This window comes from Bicyclus anynana, chromosome 21, assembly GCF_947172395.1.
Source record: "Bicyclus anynana chromosome 21, ilBicAnyn1.1, whole genome shotgun sequence".
Classification (NCBI taxonomy): domain Eukaryota; kingdom Metazoa; phylum Arthropoda; class Insecta; order Lepidoptera; family Nymphalidae; genus Bicyclus; species Bicyclus anynana.
The window spans coordinates 1434287-1454044 of NC_069103.1; the positions used below are offsets into that span (position 1 = coordinate 1434287).

The 19758-nt window shown below is 37.5% G+C and overlaps 1 protein-coding gene across 1 annotated transcript in view; it reads right to left on the minus strand.

The window, feature by feature from the left end:
* Positions 1-19758, minus strand: part of LOC112044628 (neurexin-1) — a 204980-nt gene that overhangs the window by 168150 nt on the left and 17072 nt on the right. The window contains exons 2-3 of the mRNA XM_024080528.2: positions 14353-14735; positions 12575-12708 (exon numbers count right to left, since the gene is read on the minus strand). Coding sequence (XP_023936296.1) covers positions 12575-12708; positions 14353-14679 — 461 coding nt within the window. The 5' untranslated portion in view covers positions 14680-14735. The remainder of the gene's footprint in view (positions 1-12574; positions 12709-14352; positions 14736-19758) is intronic.

A 19758-nucleotide genomic window follows, 5' to 3' on the forward strand; every position in this document is an offset into this window, starting at 1 on the left:
GGGGCTTTATGCGTATGGGACGCAACCTGCGTAGATATGTTGGCAGCGTTTGGCGGCCTCCGTGGCGCAGTGGTATGCGCAGTGGACTTACAAGATGGAGGTCCTGGGTTCGATCCCCGGCTGGGCTGATTGAGGTTTTCTTAATTGGTCCAGGTCTGGCTGGTGGGAGGCTTCGGCCGTGGCTAGTTACCACCCTACCGACAAAGACGTACCGCCAAGCGATTAAGCGTTCCGGTACGTTGTCGTGTAGAAACCGAAAGGGGTGTGAGCCCGCTACCATCTTCGATTGCATCATCACTTACCATCAGGTGAGATTGTAGTCAAGGGCTAACTTGTACAGAATAAAAAATAAAAAAAACTCGGTTATGTCTAATGACTATGTATTTGCGGCGCTTGCCTTTGAGACTTTAGACCCATGGTCATCTGATACCAAAAAAAAAAAATATTATTGACCCAAAGGGTAGGACGCTTATTTGACCCAAAAGGGCTTGCCATCCAGAGGGATAATAGTGCCAGTGTATTTGGTACCTTCCTCATGGATAACAATTAGGTGGCATTCTGTTAATTCTTAGTTTTAATTCACTCCATAAACGCATCCATGACTCAAACTTAGGACTATATTACCTGCACCAATAAGCTATCAAATGAACTAACAAAATAAATATTTGTTGGTTTGTGTTCTTACAGAGACATCATAATATTTTTCTTATTCATATCTGATATAACTGGGACACTCTATTAAAGCCGTCACAACATCTTATTATAATAAGAAAGCATGTTTCAAATCAAAGAAAACATATTTGTTTACTTTTGTTTATTATTAAAGTTGCCTTAGAATGGCGGAGAGTACAAGTAATATGAAAAACGATACGTCCTATGTTGCGTTTTGACTTTTTACCCCTATTTATTTATACTTCACAGACCTAAACATAACGAATAATGTGAAATGGTTAAATTCTAGCAAGTGAATAATGTCTAGTACAATAATAAATAATATTGCACATAGAAGTTAGAGTAGTCCTTGAGACGGCGCGTATTGTGAGCAGAGCGCTGTCTGTTTGTTGTTTGGGCAATCAAAAGCCCCACTATAAAATTATCATTATTCACAACTCATGTTCGGCTTACTATTGAGCACGAGTCTCCTCTTAGAATGAGAATGGTTAAACATAAGTCTAAATTGATGATTGGCAGACTTCGAACTCATAAATAATTAAGAAAATCAAATCAAATCAAATCAAATCAAATCATTTATTTGCTAGAATGTGGTACATGTTTTGGTCTTAAAATTACTGAGTCACCTATACATTCAACCGATTACAGTATGCAAAATTTTTACAATTAAAATATTAATTTCAATAATTTATCCTTATAACATTATTTGATGTGAAAATTTACAATAAAAATTTCAACCTAAATTTAACATATATTTATTACAATTTTTATTATCAATTTTTATTATAATAAACCATAAATAAAATTTTGCTATTTACAGAACAAAACTTTAAATGAAAAAGAAAATGAAAAATAAATCGATGATGAAAATTAATAGATTAAATTGCTTATGTCATAATGTAATTATTTCATGAAATTGATAAATTCATTTATATTATAAAAACTCTTTTCGAGCAGCCATTTATTTAATTCTTTCCTAAAAGTTTGGAGAGGCATTGCTTGCAACTTACTGGGTAGCTTATTAAAGGCCGCTATAGCCATATAGTAAGCGTTGTTCTTGAATATAGATAAGGTACATTTTGGCTGACATATTTTATGAGGGAATCTTTGGTTATTTCCGTCTTTATGCTTAAAGTAGTTAGGGTATTTCTTAACAATAATACAAATCTCTCTTACATACATACTAGGTAGCGGTAATATATTCAGCTGTTTAAATAGTGATCTACAACTTACAAGCGGTCCTACACCAAAAATAGCTCGAATGCACTTTTTTTGTGTCCTAAAAACTCTTTCAACGTCAACAGAATTGCCCCAAATAGGAAGCCCATAAGAGAGGACTGAAGATACATAGCCATGATAAGCAGTTATTGCAGCTTCCTTAGACACTGTCATTCTTAATCTCCTTAGTACATAAACGAATTTATTTAATTTACCGCACACAACATTGACATGTTGCTTCCAACTACAGTGCTTGTCATATATAATTCCTAAGAATTTACTCATATCAGTTTCGCTAATATTTATATTATCGTAGTGAACACTTAAAGGAGCCCTATTTGAATGATAGGAGTGAAATTGCACAATTTTTGTTTTTCCTAAATTAACTTTTAAATAGTTTTGTCCCAACCATTCTATCACATTATTTAGTGCTTCATTTACAACCTGTTGATGATCAATGTTATTATTTTTTATTAATATTGTTGTATCATCTGCAAATAAAATGCAAGAATGATTTACACATTTTGGAAGATCGTTTATATAAATTAGAAATAAAAACGGACCCATTACACTGCCTTGTGGCACGCCTCTCTGAACTATTCTGAATTTAGATCTAAATTTGTTCTTAGCACTATTATTTATTTTACATATTTCAGTGCACTGCATTCTATCTTTTAGGTACGATTCAAGCCATTGATGAGCTTTACCTCTTATACCATATTTTTCTAGTTTTCTTAAAAGTAATTTATGATTTACATAGTCAAATGCCTTGGTCATATCTAGAAAATTCTCAGGTATGCAGGTTTTGTCACGCTGAATTTCCTTCACCGTTTGAGAAATGTGCAGGGTTATTATGTAACTCGGTGTACCACTCAAACAATCAGTCACTACATCGTTTTATATCGTATATTCTTTTTTTCAATTATCTAACATTGTGTTTTTAACGAAATGACATAATCATCGTCATTTTACGTGAAGTAAAAATAGTATAATCGTGGTAGTAGTCGATAGTTACGTTATTTTAACAAAAAACTAGTAAATTATTTACGTAATTCCATTGAAATAATCATGTTAGATGATCGTAGAAGCTAAAAAACATTACGATTTGATGTAAAATGGTGCAGTCAAGGTTATTTCGTTGAAATAACTGCTTTAGATGATCACTAAAACGAAACTACGACGAAAAACGATGTAGTGATAGTAGATAGATAGTAGATTCATTGAATGGTCTCAGACCAATTATTTTATAGGACCTGCCTCGCTTGACGTTACTTTTCTGTCAAAGTATATGATCAACGATCTAATGCGATTATAAAAACTGTCTCTACCTAATCGATGTAAAATAGTTGTAATCGTGTTCGTCGGTTAAAGAGCTCCGAAAAATACCTTTTTGTGTAATTGAATTGTGTAAAAAACGGGCAAAAATTTCTAGTTTAGTATCAGATATATACCAAATCTAAGCTCGTTTTCCTCTGAAAATGACAGACAATTTTGTTCGTGACTATGAGTGCGATACAGGTCCTTCTACAATTGGTCTGAGTTGAATGGTACACAAACTTACATAATAACCCTGGTGATATTTTATAAAGTTGGAATACATGCCCGAACTTATACCTTCCGAATTGAAGACAGAGGTCATAACCACTGAGCTATCACGGCTCAATGATATAGTGGTGTATATGAATGTAATCCGAGCCAGGCAGCAGATAATGGCGTCTACACCGGTGTGTAAATGTGCTGTGCCATGCAGCGCTGTGAGTTACGGCCCGGCTAATGCGACGGACGTGCTGCGACCGCAAAAATGCTCGTTAGCTCTTATACTACATCACTGTTAGCTCTTAGACTACATCAGCGTTAGCTCGATTTATGATAACGCTTCTCTACATACACCTAAATGATCTCTCTGGCGGAATCGCCAGCGATTTGACAAACGATAATGACAACTAATATTAAGAATATGAGAGTTTGTTTCTTACACCTGAACCAATTAAAAAAATGTTGCATCAATGGAGAGCTACATTATCAACGAGTAAAAGATGCTATATTTGGAGTTTACTCCTTAAGAATCGATTTTTTATTTATAGTCCCCAGCCTTCTCTCAGAATGAGAGGGGTTAGGCCAAAAGTCCACCACGCTGGCCCAATGTGGATTGGCTATGTGTTAACCGAGAGTAAAACTTATTTCTATTTCTAACACAACACACACCACACAAACTTTCACCTTTATAATATTATTGTGATCACTAGTTCCATTTAGATTTATCCCACACACAAGTCAAAATCACCCAAAGCTTTATGTCGGGTTAGACTGCGAAAAACAAAGAAAGATAAATGGCCGTCCGAACCGTACGTTCTATTCGTAACCTAACCCTTAGGAAGCGTTCATACTACAATAAAATCTGGCCCAAAAAAAAGTAAAAAAAAAGACATCTGAAACATGAACATTTTTTTATTATTTTACGAGTAGTTGAGGGAATAAGCAAGTGGATAATGTTCCACTTAGAACGTCAATATTTTTGAAGTGATAACTTCTGGGTATCCTCCCATACCGCTTCGTAACGTAACGCGCTACGGTGCCACTCTGTCTGATTTCCCTTTCTCTCACGCATACAGCAAATAGGCTTAAGGTTTCACTTCTGTCGGGCGTCCTGACGCAAACTTTTTTTTTAAATAATAGAATGAAGCTATACAAATCGTATCCACGTGGAATGGTTGGCTAGAATATTGGCTGCATTTCCGCGCTGGACAACAAAGCTTTGTGCAAAAATGAGCCATCCATTTAATTAATTATTCATTCATCATCATTACCAACCCATATTCGACTCACTGCTGAGCTCAAGTCTCTTCTCAGAATAAGAGGGGATAGGCCAATAGTCCACCACGGTGGCCCAATGCGAATTGGCAGACTTAACACTAGCAGAGAATTATAAAAAATCTCTGGTATGCAGATTTCCTCACGATTTCTCACAATCTTGCACTACCCACAGTCCACACCCTCCGGAATCAGAGGTAGAGGTCATATCATGGCTCTTATTATTACTATAAAATAAAAAAAAGTGATGGAATAAAAAATCTTCTATGGGATGTCATGCCAAGAAGTTACACTACAAAGTTTGTCTTCTAGCGTTTGGTTCACACTAGGGCTTAAAATGAGCATATTAGTACTTATGAATCGGCGTCTGGTGAGTTGTGAAAGCGCCTTTACTCGGATAAATATATTTCCGGCAAGTGTATTTTATACGGGTATCATTCTATTGAGTTCAATTTATTTTGTTACCAATTTATCATAGTCAGGGGTCCGTAGAACATTTTTTACACCTGATTACTTACAAGTTAATTTTTCGTGAGTAGCTTTACCTCCAAGAGACGATTAACTTTTTTATTTACGAAAATTCTTGATTTTGATAGCTTACTGAGTTACCAGGAAATTAAAATTTCGGAGCGTCGGAACGGAATATCTCGATGTCCCGTACCGACGCTCAGAAATTTTTATTTCCTAAAAGTTGATCATCTAGATGAAGCTTCATCGAGATGAAGCTACCCACGAAAAATTAACTTGTTGGTAATCATGCGTAAAAAATGTTTTACGGATCCCTGTAAATAGTAATACGATAAAAAATACTTTAGTGATAGTCACTAAAGTATTTTTTATCGTATTTACTACTAGTAGACCGTGTATCATTGCATATCATTGATATTTGTATGCAGGGCGCCGCAGTGGCACCGTGTAGCCTCTCCCTAAGCTAATGATGATGATGATGATGATGATGATGTACTTATCCAAAATTCGCACAACTCAAATTTGAGCCTTAGGCTATTAAAATATTTCTTTCAATTCCCACCTGCAAGAAGTTTATGCTTAATTGTACAAGCCGAGAGTTATAGCTGGCCAGTTAGCGCAAAGTTTACCCCTAATGCGTCCCAGTGCAGCCCTGCTACCTAACTCAACGTCAGTTTGAAATTTTAACTAAGTGTTTGTTGTGCTAATTTTTAACGCCTACGTGTAACTAAGATTTACTTTAACGCCTATATACTGAGGGCCTACGATTGCCAGTTGCCGTAGATATCTAATTTTATGAAAGTTTTAGTAAAGTACTGTAGTCAATCAAAAATTCGGACTGTGGTTACTTTGGAAGGTAGCAGGTTTCAAGGGTGCAAACCTTGACTTTGGACCTGACTTTTCATATCAGGCTTGTTCGACCTATAAAATACTGAAGCTAAAAATACAAAATATGTTTAGCTTCAGTATCGATTATATAATGCCCCCCAAACAAAAATTTTCAAAATATTTTCAATGTACAGAATGTACAAAATGTACAGAATTCGTATTATAAGTATAGATAGATATAAATAGATATAGAAGATATGATATATATATAGATGGATAGATAGGAGAATAAACTGACAAACTTTCAAAAAAGTCAAAATAAAATTGGGCAAATAAAATATTTATAATTTGTTATTTATTTTTTTAACGAGGTGCACAACTGCACAGTAACTGTGGTTTGTGTTGCATCATGGTTAGGGTTAAATTTAGGTATGTATTTTGTGGAATATTAAATAAATCTAAATATATAAACCTCAAAGGTGTCTGACTGACATAGTGATCTATCAACGCACAGACCAAACCACTGGACGGATCGGGCTGAAATTAGGCATGCAGGGAGATGTTATCCGCTAAGAAAGGATTTTGATCAGTTCCACCACTAAAGGGATAAAATAGGGGTTGAAAGTTTACATCGATTTCCACGCGGACAAAGTCGCGGGCGCCCGCTAGTAAAATAATAAAAGCACACACCGAATTCGCACTCCTCTAGTATGTGTATATTTTAATGGTTTACAAGGCAGCTAATACAAAGGGGTTAGGAGCTTAGACTTTATACTGCTCCAATGTTATCTATTATTACTAAGATTAACCCACTGAAAGAATAACAACAGTATTACGAGAAAACGAGTGGGTTGCGAAACTCGTGGGCGGTACAAAGTTCAATATTATTGTTGAACCGACGTTGTACAAAGTATCAAAGATCGCCCACGCATTCTGAATACTACGAAAACGACGGTTTTTGCCACTGACTTAAATAGGTCTTCATAATATTATCACAAGTTTAGAAAGTTTCTTATATTGTAGTAGTTAAGTAAAATGTTTTAAAGGTAAAGTGTTTTTTCAGATAACATGGGTACTGTGACAGTTACATAATGACGTTCATAATATTTACTACTATCGTGAATCGCGGCAAACTTTTAAGAGTGAAACGAACTGTCAACGTTAATCACTGCTCGAATAATGAAATATTAGTAATAAACAATCTAATAATGTATCATAATTAATATCTGAAATTCTGTGTTCAGTGACATTTTTAAATTTATTTCAAAAAATCGCATATTTCTCAAAAGACTTAGTGTGTTATTAAAAAATATTAAACGTTGAAAGTGATTAATAAAGTGTTTCCTGATTATAGGAAATCATTTGTTATCGCCGTGTTACAACGACTTGCGGTATGGACGGCTTCAGTGTGCTCATGGCGTTCGAGCCGTCCACATCTCTTGTTGTGTAATTCTTTATGGGTTACTTGGTTGATAGGCGGGGAGAGTGAACTGAGTGGAAAAGGGGAGTGTTAGATATCTGTCAAAGGCGCCTTTAACCCAACACACATCGTTCACAAGTACGTGACTTCACTCAAGGTCATTCTCTGCCATTCTAGGGTCTTATTTTGGTTACGGTTTGATTTGTTAATTAAATTGTCCTGGCAAGTGTTGTGAATCATAACCTTTGTTCGCCATTACTTTTCTTAATTTTGTAATCACCTTTGAGTCCACTAAAACATTAAATAACAATCTACTTTGATGGATTTATTTTTAAGAATAACTAGAAATATACGAGTACATAGAGCGTCTCAAAGAAAGTTGATCGCTGATCACTGGACATCGATATCTAATACGAAGCTATACAAATTACAAGTAATTGGAATTCGTATTGTGCACGTCTGATCTCGGATTAGTGTCGTGTATCTTGTGTAATACATTTTGTACCGACTTGCAAGAAAAGAGTTTGACATAAGGAGTCAGACATAGAGAAGAGAGGGAGGTATTTATATTTATATATTGTATTATCATGGAATTAATTTATTAATCTTTGTTACAAAATAATATTTTAAAAAAATTATTAAAAACAAGCTCTTAAAGGCTCTAATTCCAGTACATATTGCACCAAAGTAAGAATAAAATAGGAGAGAGTAAGAACGGAAAAATGAGTTTTGATCCGTTTAGTTCCTTTGAGCATTTGAATCCATCTTCGACGACCACCTTAACAGAACCTTTACATCATCACCGATAGTAGGAATACTGATTTTCATTTGTTTTTTTTATTATTATTCTTTACACGATAGCCCTTGACTACAATCTCACCTGGTGGTAAGTGATGTTGCAGTCTAAGATGGAAGCGGGCTAACTTGTTAGGAGGAGGATGAAAATCCACACCCCTTTCGGTTTGTACACGACATCGTACAGGAACGGTACGCCTTACGGTACGCCAGTAGGGTGGTAACTAGCCACAGCCCGAAGCCTCCCACCAGCCAGACCTGGACCAATTAAGAAAATCTCAATCTGTCCAGCCAGCCAATAAGTTGCAGAAGTTAGATTTTTCATACCATATTAAGGGTATAAGAAAATATAAGTATGTTCATAAAAACATAGACAATTATAACGAAAATTGTTCCAGTTTGTTTTGCTAGTAGAGCGTACCCCTTTTAGCGGTAATCCGGCTTTATTTCCCCGTCTTACTTACCGCGAAATAATTTCAGACTACCCTTTCACTGTATTTGGGCCGGGCTGGTAAAAACCGCCGCAATTCCGAGGCCAAAATCGCAAAGGGAATGCCGCACATTCCAAACGTGCTCGCCCCAGTGTCACATTTTTTGCTGTAGATTCTATGTTGAACATTTAAGTAGGGTTGCCACAATGAAATAGCAGTTTTTACCCGGTTGTAAATAGGGTTATGTTTACATATATGCGGCTATGTTTAAGTATTTCGCATGCATTAATCTTAATTTTTAGAGCCGTGATAGCCCAGTGGATATGACCACTGCCTCAGATTCCGGAGGGTGTGGGTTCGAATCCGGTCGGGCCATGCACCTCCAACTTTTCAGTTGTGTGCATTTTAAGAAATTAAATATCACGTATCTCAATCGGTGAAGGAAAACATCGTGAGGAAACCTGCATACCAGAGAATTATCTTAATTCTCTGCGTGTGTGAAGTCTGCCAATCCGCTTTGGGCCAGCGTGGTGGACTATTGGCCTAAGCCCTCTCATTCTGAGAGGAGACTCGAGCTCAGCAGTGAGCCGAATATGGGTTGATGACAGGAATCTTAATTTATTGCCACACAAGGGACGCAATTAGCAATAAAACGAAGTCGTAGTTGCATCATGTAGCTCCATCACAATGTCGAGTTTGTTGGTTTTTTACCGAATATATTTTAAATACTAGGCTCAGCAATTTTTTATTTTTTTTCCGTCTTATATGTGCATTGCATGCATGCTTGCGGCCTCCGTAGCGCAGTGGTATGCGCGGTGGATTTACAAGACAGAGGTCCTGGGTTCGATCTCCGGCTGCGCTGGTTGAGGTTTTATTAATAGGTCCAGGTCTGGTTGATGGAAGGCTTCGGCCATAGATAATTACCATCCTACCAGCAAAGACGTACCGCCAACCTATTTAGCGTTTAGAAACCGAAAGGGGTGTGAATATTCATCCTTCTAACAAGTTACTACCAGGTGAGATTGTAATCAAGTGTTTACTTGTAAAGAACAAAAATAAATATATGTAAAAAAAATTAAATTAAAATGCTCGACTCAGAGTTGTATACGTCTTTCATTGTGTTAAGGAATGATAAGTTGCAATTCGGTAAAGATTTGTTATACATGTTGCTACAATAAAATATACATATAGTGTATTTCTAAGGTTTCACACTGTGTACATACGTAGATATGCTTCATATACTCGTATAAACACTATATAACTTAATAAATATTATTTTTACTGAAAAGTTGACAGCCCTACCTCATGAACGGTTCTAAGCCTTGTTAAAGTAACACGTAATGTATGGCGGCTATATTGGGTTTCATGCATATACGTAAACATATATTTTTCAACCTCATTGACAACCCTAAAGGTCGAAAGGGTAACGTTACGCCGAAGGCAAGTTTGGTAATTTATAAACTCTTATTTATAAGTACGTACCTTATCAAATTTCCTTAAAAATACAATGCTACTAACAATACAACTTTTAGCAACGATATTTTATACCATAGATATGTTACATGCCAACAAAATCACCGTTAAAATTGATTCGAATTTAGCTACTCCACTGAGCGCACACATGCACAATTTTGTGTTTACTTACATTATATATCTAAGTTTATATAGTTTTTTGACTTCCTGAACACACAACTCGACATTGTAGACAATATTCATGTATTCTTTGTTTAAATAACTTTCGTTGTTTACTAAGCGACTAAATGAAATTAAGAGTGTGCAATATGTAATTTGGTGGTTACAAATGGTTCTGGATCTCAGATTCTGGAAAAATTAGGAGCCTGATATTTGGTTGATATTAAATGATATTTCAAAGTGTTAGCTTTGTTATGACTATACAAAATACACAATTTGTAAAACTTTTCTCGATAGTTTATTTTTTTTTAAATACATGTTTTGCTCACATTTTGCTTTTTCAATTTCAGGAAAAGCAAACTTATTTTCTTAAATTTTTGTTATGTATAGAAAATTAAGTATATATCTTGAACATGGCCATTTTGTTTTTCGTTATGTTGTTTAATTTACTTGCAATTAGGTAAAAATGGTTTTGGCGCTCACGTCATAAAATTTGCGCCGCGCGTCAATCGCTCCGTGCTTCACTCACGTGAAAGTCATAATTCGGCGTCTCGTTTGCGCTTCGAATTTTATCCATATCGCACAGACGCGCTGCGCGCTCTTAAGGCAATTACACATATGTAATTACACATACACATTTGTCCGCCTCAGTTTTGATACGATATCTCTAGTGTAAAGTATCGTTGATATACAAAAAAGATTTTTTATGAAAAATAACGTTCTAACAAAAAATAAACGCCGAGTAAGGCTCGTTGACTCGGCCATTTTGTTTTTAAATCTATTACAACCGGCACTTGATGTACAATGATAATAATTTACGATGCAGTTTCAAGTTGAAAGCGCGCTGACCTGAAAATTGTTATAGCGCACGTTTTATACTTTTTATAAAGCCAAACCAGTTTGTTATAACTACCTTGGTTTTTTTTTTATTCTTTACAAGTTAGCCCTTGACTACAATCTCACCTGATGGTAAGTGATGATGCAGTCCAAGATGGAAGCGGGCTAACTTGTTAGGAGGAGGATGAAAATCCACACCCCTTTCGGTTTCTACACGGCATCGTACCGGAACGCTAAATCGCTTGGCGGTACGTCTTTGCCGGTAGGGTGGTAACTAGCCACGGCCGAAGCCTCCCACCAGCCAGACCTGGACAATTTAAGAAAATCTCAATCTGCCCAGCCGGGGATCGAACCCAGGACCTCCGTCTTGTAAATCCACCGCGCATACCACTGCGCCACGGAGGCCGTCAAAGGTTATGACCATACCTGAATATTGAAAATCTATATATTTGTAAATGAAAAAAGTCACAGGGCTTTTAAATATTGGATAGAAGCAGGCGTTACTTTGCGGAAGTTCATCATGATTATATAAACATTTATTTATTTTGCTATCATCCGCGAAAAAGTGCAATTGCACGTTGTAGAGTCAACATCTCCTGAGGATGCTCCGGTTTCGGGGTGAAACGTAAGTAGAGAGTATTTTGTCGGACCTGGGTGACGTTGTCGCATTTGACACTGATTTTACGTTTCCTGTCAATTGTCATATCATAGTTGCTTTATGGGCGCCATCTTGATTTATCTTGAAAACTTGGGTTTTAATTTTATTTATTTCCTTTTATTTAGTTAGATTTATTCACTTATTTAGATTTTAATAAAATCTTTCTATTTTTTAAATTTTATTGATATGGGGTACAAGAGTGGACCTGAAATGGACCACCTTTATTTAAAAAATCAGATTTCTGGATAAAAAACTATTGTTCATATTGTTTGTATTTTTCTGACAGTACGAGACAATACAATGTGCGTCCGCAACGAATTCGCTGCGGATACGCGGCGTGTTTGTTGCGCGCCCGTAACGTATCCGTTGCGAGTTGCGCTTTGAGAACGCTCGCAATCCGATATTGTGATAGCTCTGTTAGTTCCAGTCTTGGCCACCAGATCAAAAATGTTATAACATTATAACAAGGTGTTATATAATTATAATATTATAACAAGATCCCCAAGACTGTGATGGACCTGCCAATGCACCACCTTCACACAAAAAGTAAAACTATAAGAAATTGTAATGTTATCATCAATTGTAAATTATAATACTGTATGATTTTTAAAAAGAACAACTGTTGAGTTTCTTGCCGGTTTCTTCTCAGCAGAACCTGCCTTCCGAACCGGTGGTAGAATCTTTACAAATAGTCAACTGACGTGTCAAAAGTGCTTGTAAACTGAGCCTACTTGAAATAAATGATTTTTGATTTGATTTTGATTTGTTTGTAGCAGTGTGTGTGTATAAGTAAAGTGTACTCACGAAGGCGGTATCCCCCCCACGAACACATCGGAGTTGGTGTTGAACTTGCCGAATGCGAACTCCTTGCCGCGTGACGTCTTATTCTGCGTGATGCCGTCCACCGAGAGAGACGTCTGCTCGTCCCGCCGGGCCACCTGGGAGATACAACGTGGTTAACAAACATTGGCCAAACATTGGCCAGGTATTTTTGAAATTGGATCGTGCCGCGATGCAAGAACCAGCTAATGACTAAGGGCCCCGTATGGGTTCGAAACTAGTCGGGCATACTCCGACCTAATATCACGTGAGTTTTAGCCGTGTTTCATAATCAATTAATTTGCCAGGTAATTATAATCCCTACTATAATATTATAAATGCGAAAGTAACTCTGTCTGTCTGTCTGTCAAGATGAATTTTGGTGTAATAGTAAATGGGACCTTGGAGCAAAACATAGGGTACTTTTTGACCCTGAAATAAAAATAGAAGGGGGTGAAATACGGGTTGAAAGTTTGTATAGAAAGTCCTTCATTTTAAGAGTGTCAGTTTTAAAAATTTGATCATGAATCATAAAAGAAATACGAAATATAATGTAATTCAAGAATTTTTAAAATTCAACCTGTAAAGTGTTAAAAATATTTCTTAATAATATTTTTTTATTTTATACGTTTATTTCTTGGTAATTGGCCAGGTATTTTGGCCACTTTGCCGCTATCGGTATCAGTAAAATGTCGTCCAATGGCATCAGAGTTGTCCCTTTCGTACTAATGAAAGAGATAGCAGTATTTCCAGTTGCGCTGAGATTGGTTGAATTTTGTCTTTAATCCTTCACGAGAGTATTCCTTATAAGATTAAGATGGCGCATGTTAGCGTCACTGAGGTATCTGTGGTATTAAATAATTTTGCAGAACCCTGCTCTCTTTTCTGCGGAACCCCTAAATTCCGAAACGCATTTTATAGCTGTACTAGCAGATACTGACTGGTTATCCTTATTTATTTTCAGCACCAGACGGTGGCAAGGATATTTTTTATTGTTTTTTAATTGATATAGATGGTAATTTTCTAACTAATAGTAGTTTGGTAAGTATAATAGTATAGATAATTTCCTTAGCTTAATTATCTTATGAAACTCCCCCAACAAACTATTATCAAGTCAAGGTTAAGTTGGTACACGGAATGAAAGGCGCAGAAATAAATCTAACTAATCGTCTAATAAATCGCCATCGCCCTATTTTTTGACCAGCAGGCTAATTCTCTATCTTGGCCGTATCATCATCATTATCAACCCTTATTCGGCACACTGCTGAGCACGAGTCTCCTCTTAGAATGAGAGGGGTTAGGCCAGTAGTCCACCGCGCTGGCCCAATGCGGATTGGCAGACTTCACTTCTTCACAATTAAGAAAATTCTGTGGTATGCAGGTACCCTCACGATGTTTTTCCTTCACCATTTGAGACACGTGATATTTAATTTCTTAAAATGCACAAAACTAAAAAGTTGCAGGTGCATGCCCCGGACCGTTCGTTACTACAGTTCGTTAATACAGTTCGTTTTTCTAAAATACTATTTGATAATCTTCATAGACCAGAATATACTTTATTTCTTGTAAAAAAAGTTGGCAACCCTAGAGCAAGGGACATGACGTCTTCTCTTTTCGAGTGTGCAGGCTTCATCGAATTATAAGACGTTGTCACGTCAAAAGTGACCCGATAAGAATCGCGTTGTTAGGACCCATCGCCCCTGTAAGGTACCAATGATACTTAAAGAGATGATGATGATCGTCCAATAAAATGTATGTCTCACCTGAACCTTATGCCAGTGGCCGTCATTGAGGTCACTCCCCACAGTGATAATCTGCGCACCACCACCCAAATTGTACCTCAAACGCAAAGCACCATTCACTAGTTTCAACTCAAAAAAGTCGTAAGTCCCATCGTCCGTATACAAAAGTAAGCCGTTTGGCTGGTCCGTTTTGAACTCCAACTCCAATGTCCCGTTCAAACCAGCGTTCCATTTGCGGAACTGGGAGTACGGGTTCTGCTTGTCGAGGACGAAGGCCAGGTTCCTGTTGAGGGACAGGGAGAGCAGCGTGAAGAGGATGCAACGCATGCTTCTGACGTGGCCGGCCATGTCGCGTCACCAAGCGACGCCCGTCAGCGACCGTTTGCGTCTCATGTCTCGTGTGCCTGCAACAAATTATATCACATTTAACTTTATTTTTTTAATCTTTACAAGTTAGCCCTTGACTACAATCTCTCCTGTTAAGTGATGATGCAATCTAAGATGAAATCGAGCTAACTTGTTAAGAGGAGGATGAAAATCCACACCCCTTTCGGTTTCTACACGGCATCGTACCGAACCGCTAAGTCGCTTGGCGGTATGTCTTTGTCGGTAGGTTGGTAAGTGATAACTAGCCACTGCCGAAGCCTTTTTTTTTTATTTATTCTTTACAAGTTAGCCCTTGACTACAATCTCTCTTGTTAAGTAATGATGCAGTCTAAGATAGAAGCGGGCTAACTTGTTAGGAGGAGGATGAAAATCCACACCCCTTCCGCTTTCTACACGACATCGTGCCGGAACGCTAAATCGCTTGGCGGTATGTCTTTGCCGGTAGGGTGGTAACTCCTCCGAAGCCAGACCTGGACTAATTAAGAAAATCTCAATCTGCCCAGCCGGGGATCGAACCCTGGACCTCCGTTTTGTAAATCCACCGCGCATATCAAACTATTTTAGGTAATAACTTCTAATGGGAGGGTTAACGAGCGAGTGGCGAAGCTGAAGGCCACATAGTTCGAAGAGCCGATAGACGTTGGGGTCCCGGAATATGGTTGCTGAATGGCGACCCCGCATCGGAAAGCGCAGTGTTGGTGGACCCCCCACTAGGTGGACCGAGGATAACAAGCGGGTTTCAGGGAGCTGCTGGATGCTCAAGACCGTTGTGCTTGCACGTCGATGAAATATGCCTATGTCCAGCATCTCAATCATCAATGATGATGATGAAGGGAGGGTTAACCGCTTCGTAACGTAACGTTTTACGGCGCCACTCTGTGTGCCTTCCCTTTCGCTCACGCTTACGGCAGCGGGTCTAAGTTATCACTTTGTCGAGCGTCCCGAGACGAGCACGTTTATTTATAATAGTAAGTGGGTAATGCACTGTGACTTAAAACTAGGATTTACGCAGAACACTTTAGACTGTAATAGAGTTAGAAAGTATTGTTAAAACTTTAAAGGCTGTTTAAAATTTACTTTTTATGAGATCTGATAACAACTTTTAGAGTGCAAGCATTCGTACCTATTTTATTCGTATAAAACAGAAGATAATAAAGCAGCATCAGTACAAAAATCGCCAAGCTGCAAACGATGCATGACGTTGAGATGTTGAAAAAGAGATAAAACAAACGTTCCCATGCAAGTGCTATGCAGTGTGCAGGTAAAAGCCACTCAAACGGACAAAAGGCGATGCGAAGGGAAAGTAGGCCGGCAACGGAAGCCGGGGGCCGGTAATCAGAAGGACAAAGGCATTGCGGCAGACGAACTTTCGGATACTTGTAATGTGCACGGAAACCTAAGTTCCGTGTTTTGTTGGTGCGAATGATGATGTTAAAAAGTAACCTTCCTAATTTCATTTGTCAGTTTGCTATGCGCTGTCATTGTGGTCGGATGTGATTTCTGAATTGATATATTGACATTGATTGTCGTAAAATTTACGAAAGTTTAGTGTTTGTGTGAGTTTTGAGTTGTACTTGTTTTTATCACTTTTTACAAAGATTTTACTTTATTATAGTATATACACATATATTTGACGGCCGCGTGGCGCAGTGGGTAGTGACCCTGCTTTCTGAATCCACGGCCGTGGGTTCGATTCCCACAACTGGAAAATATTTGTGTGATGAGCATGGGTGTTTTCCAGTGTCTGTGTGTATTTATACATTATATAAGTATTTATGTGTAATATATAGTTGTATATTAATATTATAATATCAACTATCTTAGCACCCATAACACAAGCTACTCTGTATGCTTACTTTGGGGCTAGATAGTGATGTGTATTGTTTAAGTATATTTATTTATTTATTTAAAAAAAAAAAAACACACACATGTCTATATATATATATATATATATATATATATAGCCCTGTGTCCGTCTAAGGCTAGAAAAATGGCAACTCTTTGCATGAAATGTAAAAGAGCCATATGTAGGGCGCACATAATGAATGTGTGTTCAAATTGTGTAGAGTAAAAAAAAATTAACATTTTCATTAATATGTGATCTCTTAACCGAAAAGAATAAATAGTTGTAATTTCTTAAATAATTTAAGTTTATGATTCGTTGATTTATATTGTTTTATTTGCCTGTCGTATTTTTTACGAATGTTTAATTACAACGTCACTTGTAGGATAGTTAAGTAATCTAGGGTTAAAGATATGCCAATTTTTTTTCAAAAATAAAATATTATAAGTCATGCCACTAAGATATTAGATCGTTTAGAATGTTAAATTTATGTGAAGGTAAATAGCTACCAATCTACGAGTATTTAGGTACATAACTTCAACTGAACAACAATCATCAAAGACCTTTCAAAACTTCATTTGAAGGAAGTTGTTTTGAACAATAAAACAACAGGCGAGAATATTAACAATTCTAAGGTAAACGAACTTTAAATAAACTTTGGAAATACGTTGAAAATGTGCTCACTTATCCACCTTCTATACATATAAATAAGGGAGTAGTTTCCATAACCTAAATTTAAAAAAATGTAAAGTTTGTGAGGTTATATAGGGAGTAATTTCTATGTGTAATTTCAATGTTTGTTACTCTTTAACGCCGCTACTACTGAAGCGATTTGGCTGAAATATGGAATGTGTATAGATTTTACTCTGGATTAACACATAGGCTACTTTTTATCCCGAAAAAATCCATGGTTTCCCGAGATTTGGGAGAACTGATGATTTTGATGGTATGAATCTTTGTTACTCTTTCACGCCTCGACTACTGAACCGAATCACCTGAAATTTGCTATTGAGATATAGGATGGATTAACACATTAAACTAAATTCCACGCGGACGAAGTCGCGGGCGTCTGCTAGTAAGCTAATAAGCATGAAAGGTAGCATTTACATAACACGCCCTAGATACATATATGTTATAGCCCAGGTAGCGTCGCAGCATCCCGCAAATGGTCGCTCACGACATAGGTCACACAGATACGATCTTGACATCCGAATTACATTATCTTAGATAACGGGAAATGGGAACTGGGGAAGCGCTGCGAGGTACCCTATTAACATACTATGTGTTTCCTATGGCTGTGCTTGTATTCAAAGTTAAAGTATTTATGATATACACTAGCAAGTAAATGAAACTTTGGATGATTAAAACTAATGGATGAAATTTGGATGATCGGATGACATTTGGTGTTTGGCTTCATCTGCGTAGGTACCGTTGCTTGGCATATATATATTTGTTTAAAAAACCATTTTACATACATAGTTGAGCCCAGATTTAATGAATGAACCGTTATAATATGCAAATTATAAAAAACTAGCGGATGCCCGCGACTTCGTCCGCGTGAAACTCGATGTAAACTTTCAACTACCCCTACACTATCCCTAAGCTACCCCTACCTTACCCTACCCTTACCCTACCTCTACTCTACCCCTACCGTATCCCCACCCTACCCCTACACCTACCCTACCCCTACCCTACCCCTACCCTACCCCTACCCTACCCCTACCCTACCCCTACCCTACTCTACCCCTATCCTACCCCTACCCTACCCCTACCCTACCCCTACTCTACCCCTACTCTACCCCTACCCCTTTTTAATTTTTTTCCGTCATAAGAACCTTCTCCTGACAATAACAAACACATCAAAAAAAAATATATAGTGAAATCGGTCCTGCCGTTGACGCGTGATGGCGTGACCAAGGAAAATATAAATTCATTTTTCATATATTTAAACTAGTGGACCCGGTCAAGCTTCGCTTTGACTTATGTGCACTTCTTTCCTATCCCTACCCTACCCTAAATAAATAAAAAAAAAAATAAATAAGCCTTTTATTCGGACCTCATTAAGGATATCTTACAATAGTATATACAATACAAAATATTACATACATTTAAATACTATATCGTTTATACATTTAAAATTTTTCGTATATTTCGTTTTTATTTACTTTCTGTAGGTCCGTTTGCCAATCGGCAAAGGCCTCCTCCAACCCTACCCTACCCTACTCCTAAAAAATTTAAGTTTGATTGACAATTATATAACCAAGTTCAAAGCCAAAACACACATTTTAAAAAATTAATAATTGTTTTTGGTAATTTTGATTTATTGTAAAAGGACATCTATAGAAGGTTGATGCCCAAAGAATGACCACACTGGGCATGCGGGTTGGTCAGGTGGTCAAGTCCTAGACTTCTCGCACCGGTGTCGCTGCTGCCCGACACCGGTCTGTGACACTTATGAAGTCTAGCTGAATGGTTATACTGCCACTTATCGGTCGCCAGAGACTCGTCGGTCCATCTGCAGGGTGCACCACGAGCAGGTGAGGTTGGTAGTTGAGGAGACTGACTAGTACTAGCCTCCCCTTTACAACTCCCATTTTTTTCTTTGCTAGGGCCAAAATAGTCGACTCTAATAAGTTAAATTTCATCCAGAGCCGTTCTACCATTCTAGCGTCGTTAAATGAATATCCAACCATCTAAACTTAAACGACTAAACTTGCCTCTAAAAATATATTTTGTTAGTAACAAAATTTTGTTTGGGTTTTAAAACAGGTACTTATGTTCCTTTTAAGAGAGATTTAAAGCTTAGAGCCATCACGCTACTACAATGCTAGTGGATCTAAGCTTAGGCTGATAATGTATGATACTGTGACGATCACTATCACGATGATAATAATAAAGACCGGGACCATCGGCTTAATGTTCTCTCCGAGTTCCGCAATGCCACCTATTTCTATAGTCATTACAATTTGTATTGCAAACATGAGACGAAATATCTTAGCGTTCACCGTGCAGTTGCTGGGTCCATTATGTGGCAGAGAGAAAAACCCGAGCGGATCACCGGACTTGTGACCAATGGTGTAGGGTTAAGGACGTCTATGACAATTAACTAACACCCCTTCTCCGCTAGTGTTGTTCTCCCTGTCTAGCCAAATTTGGTAAGATCCTACTAGAGCTTTGGATATTCTTTCTCTATAGTA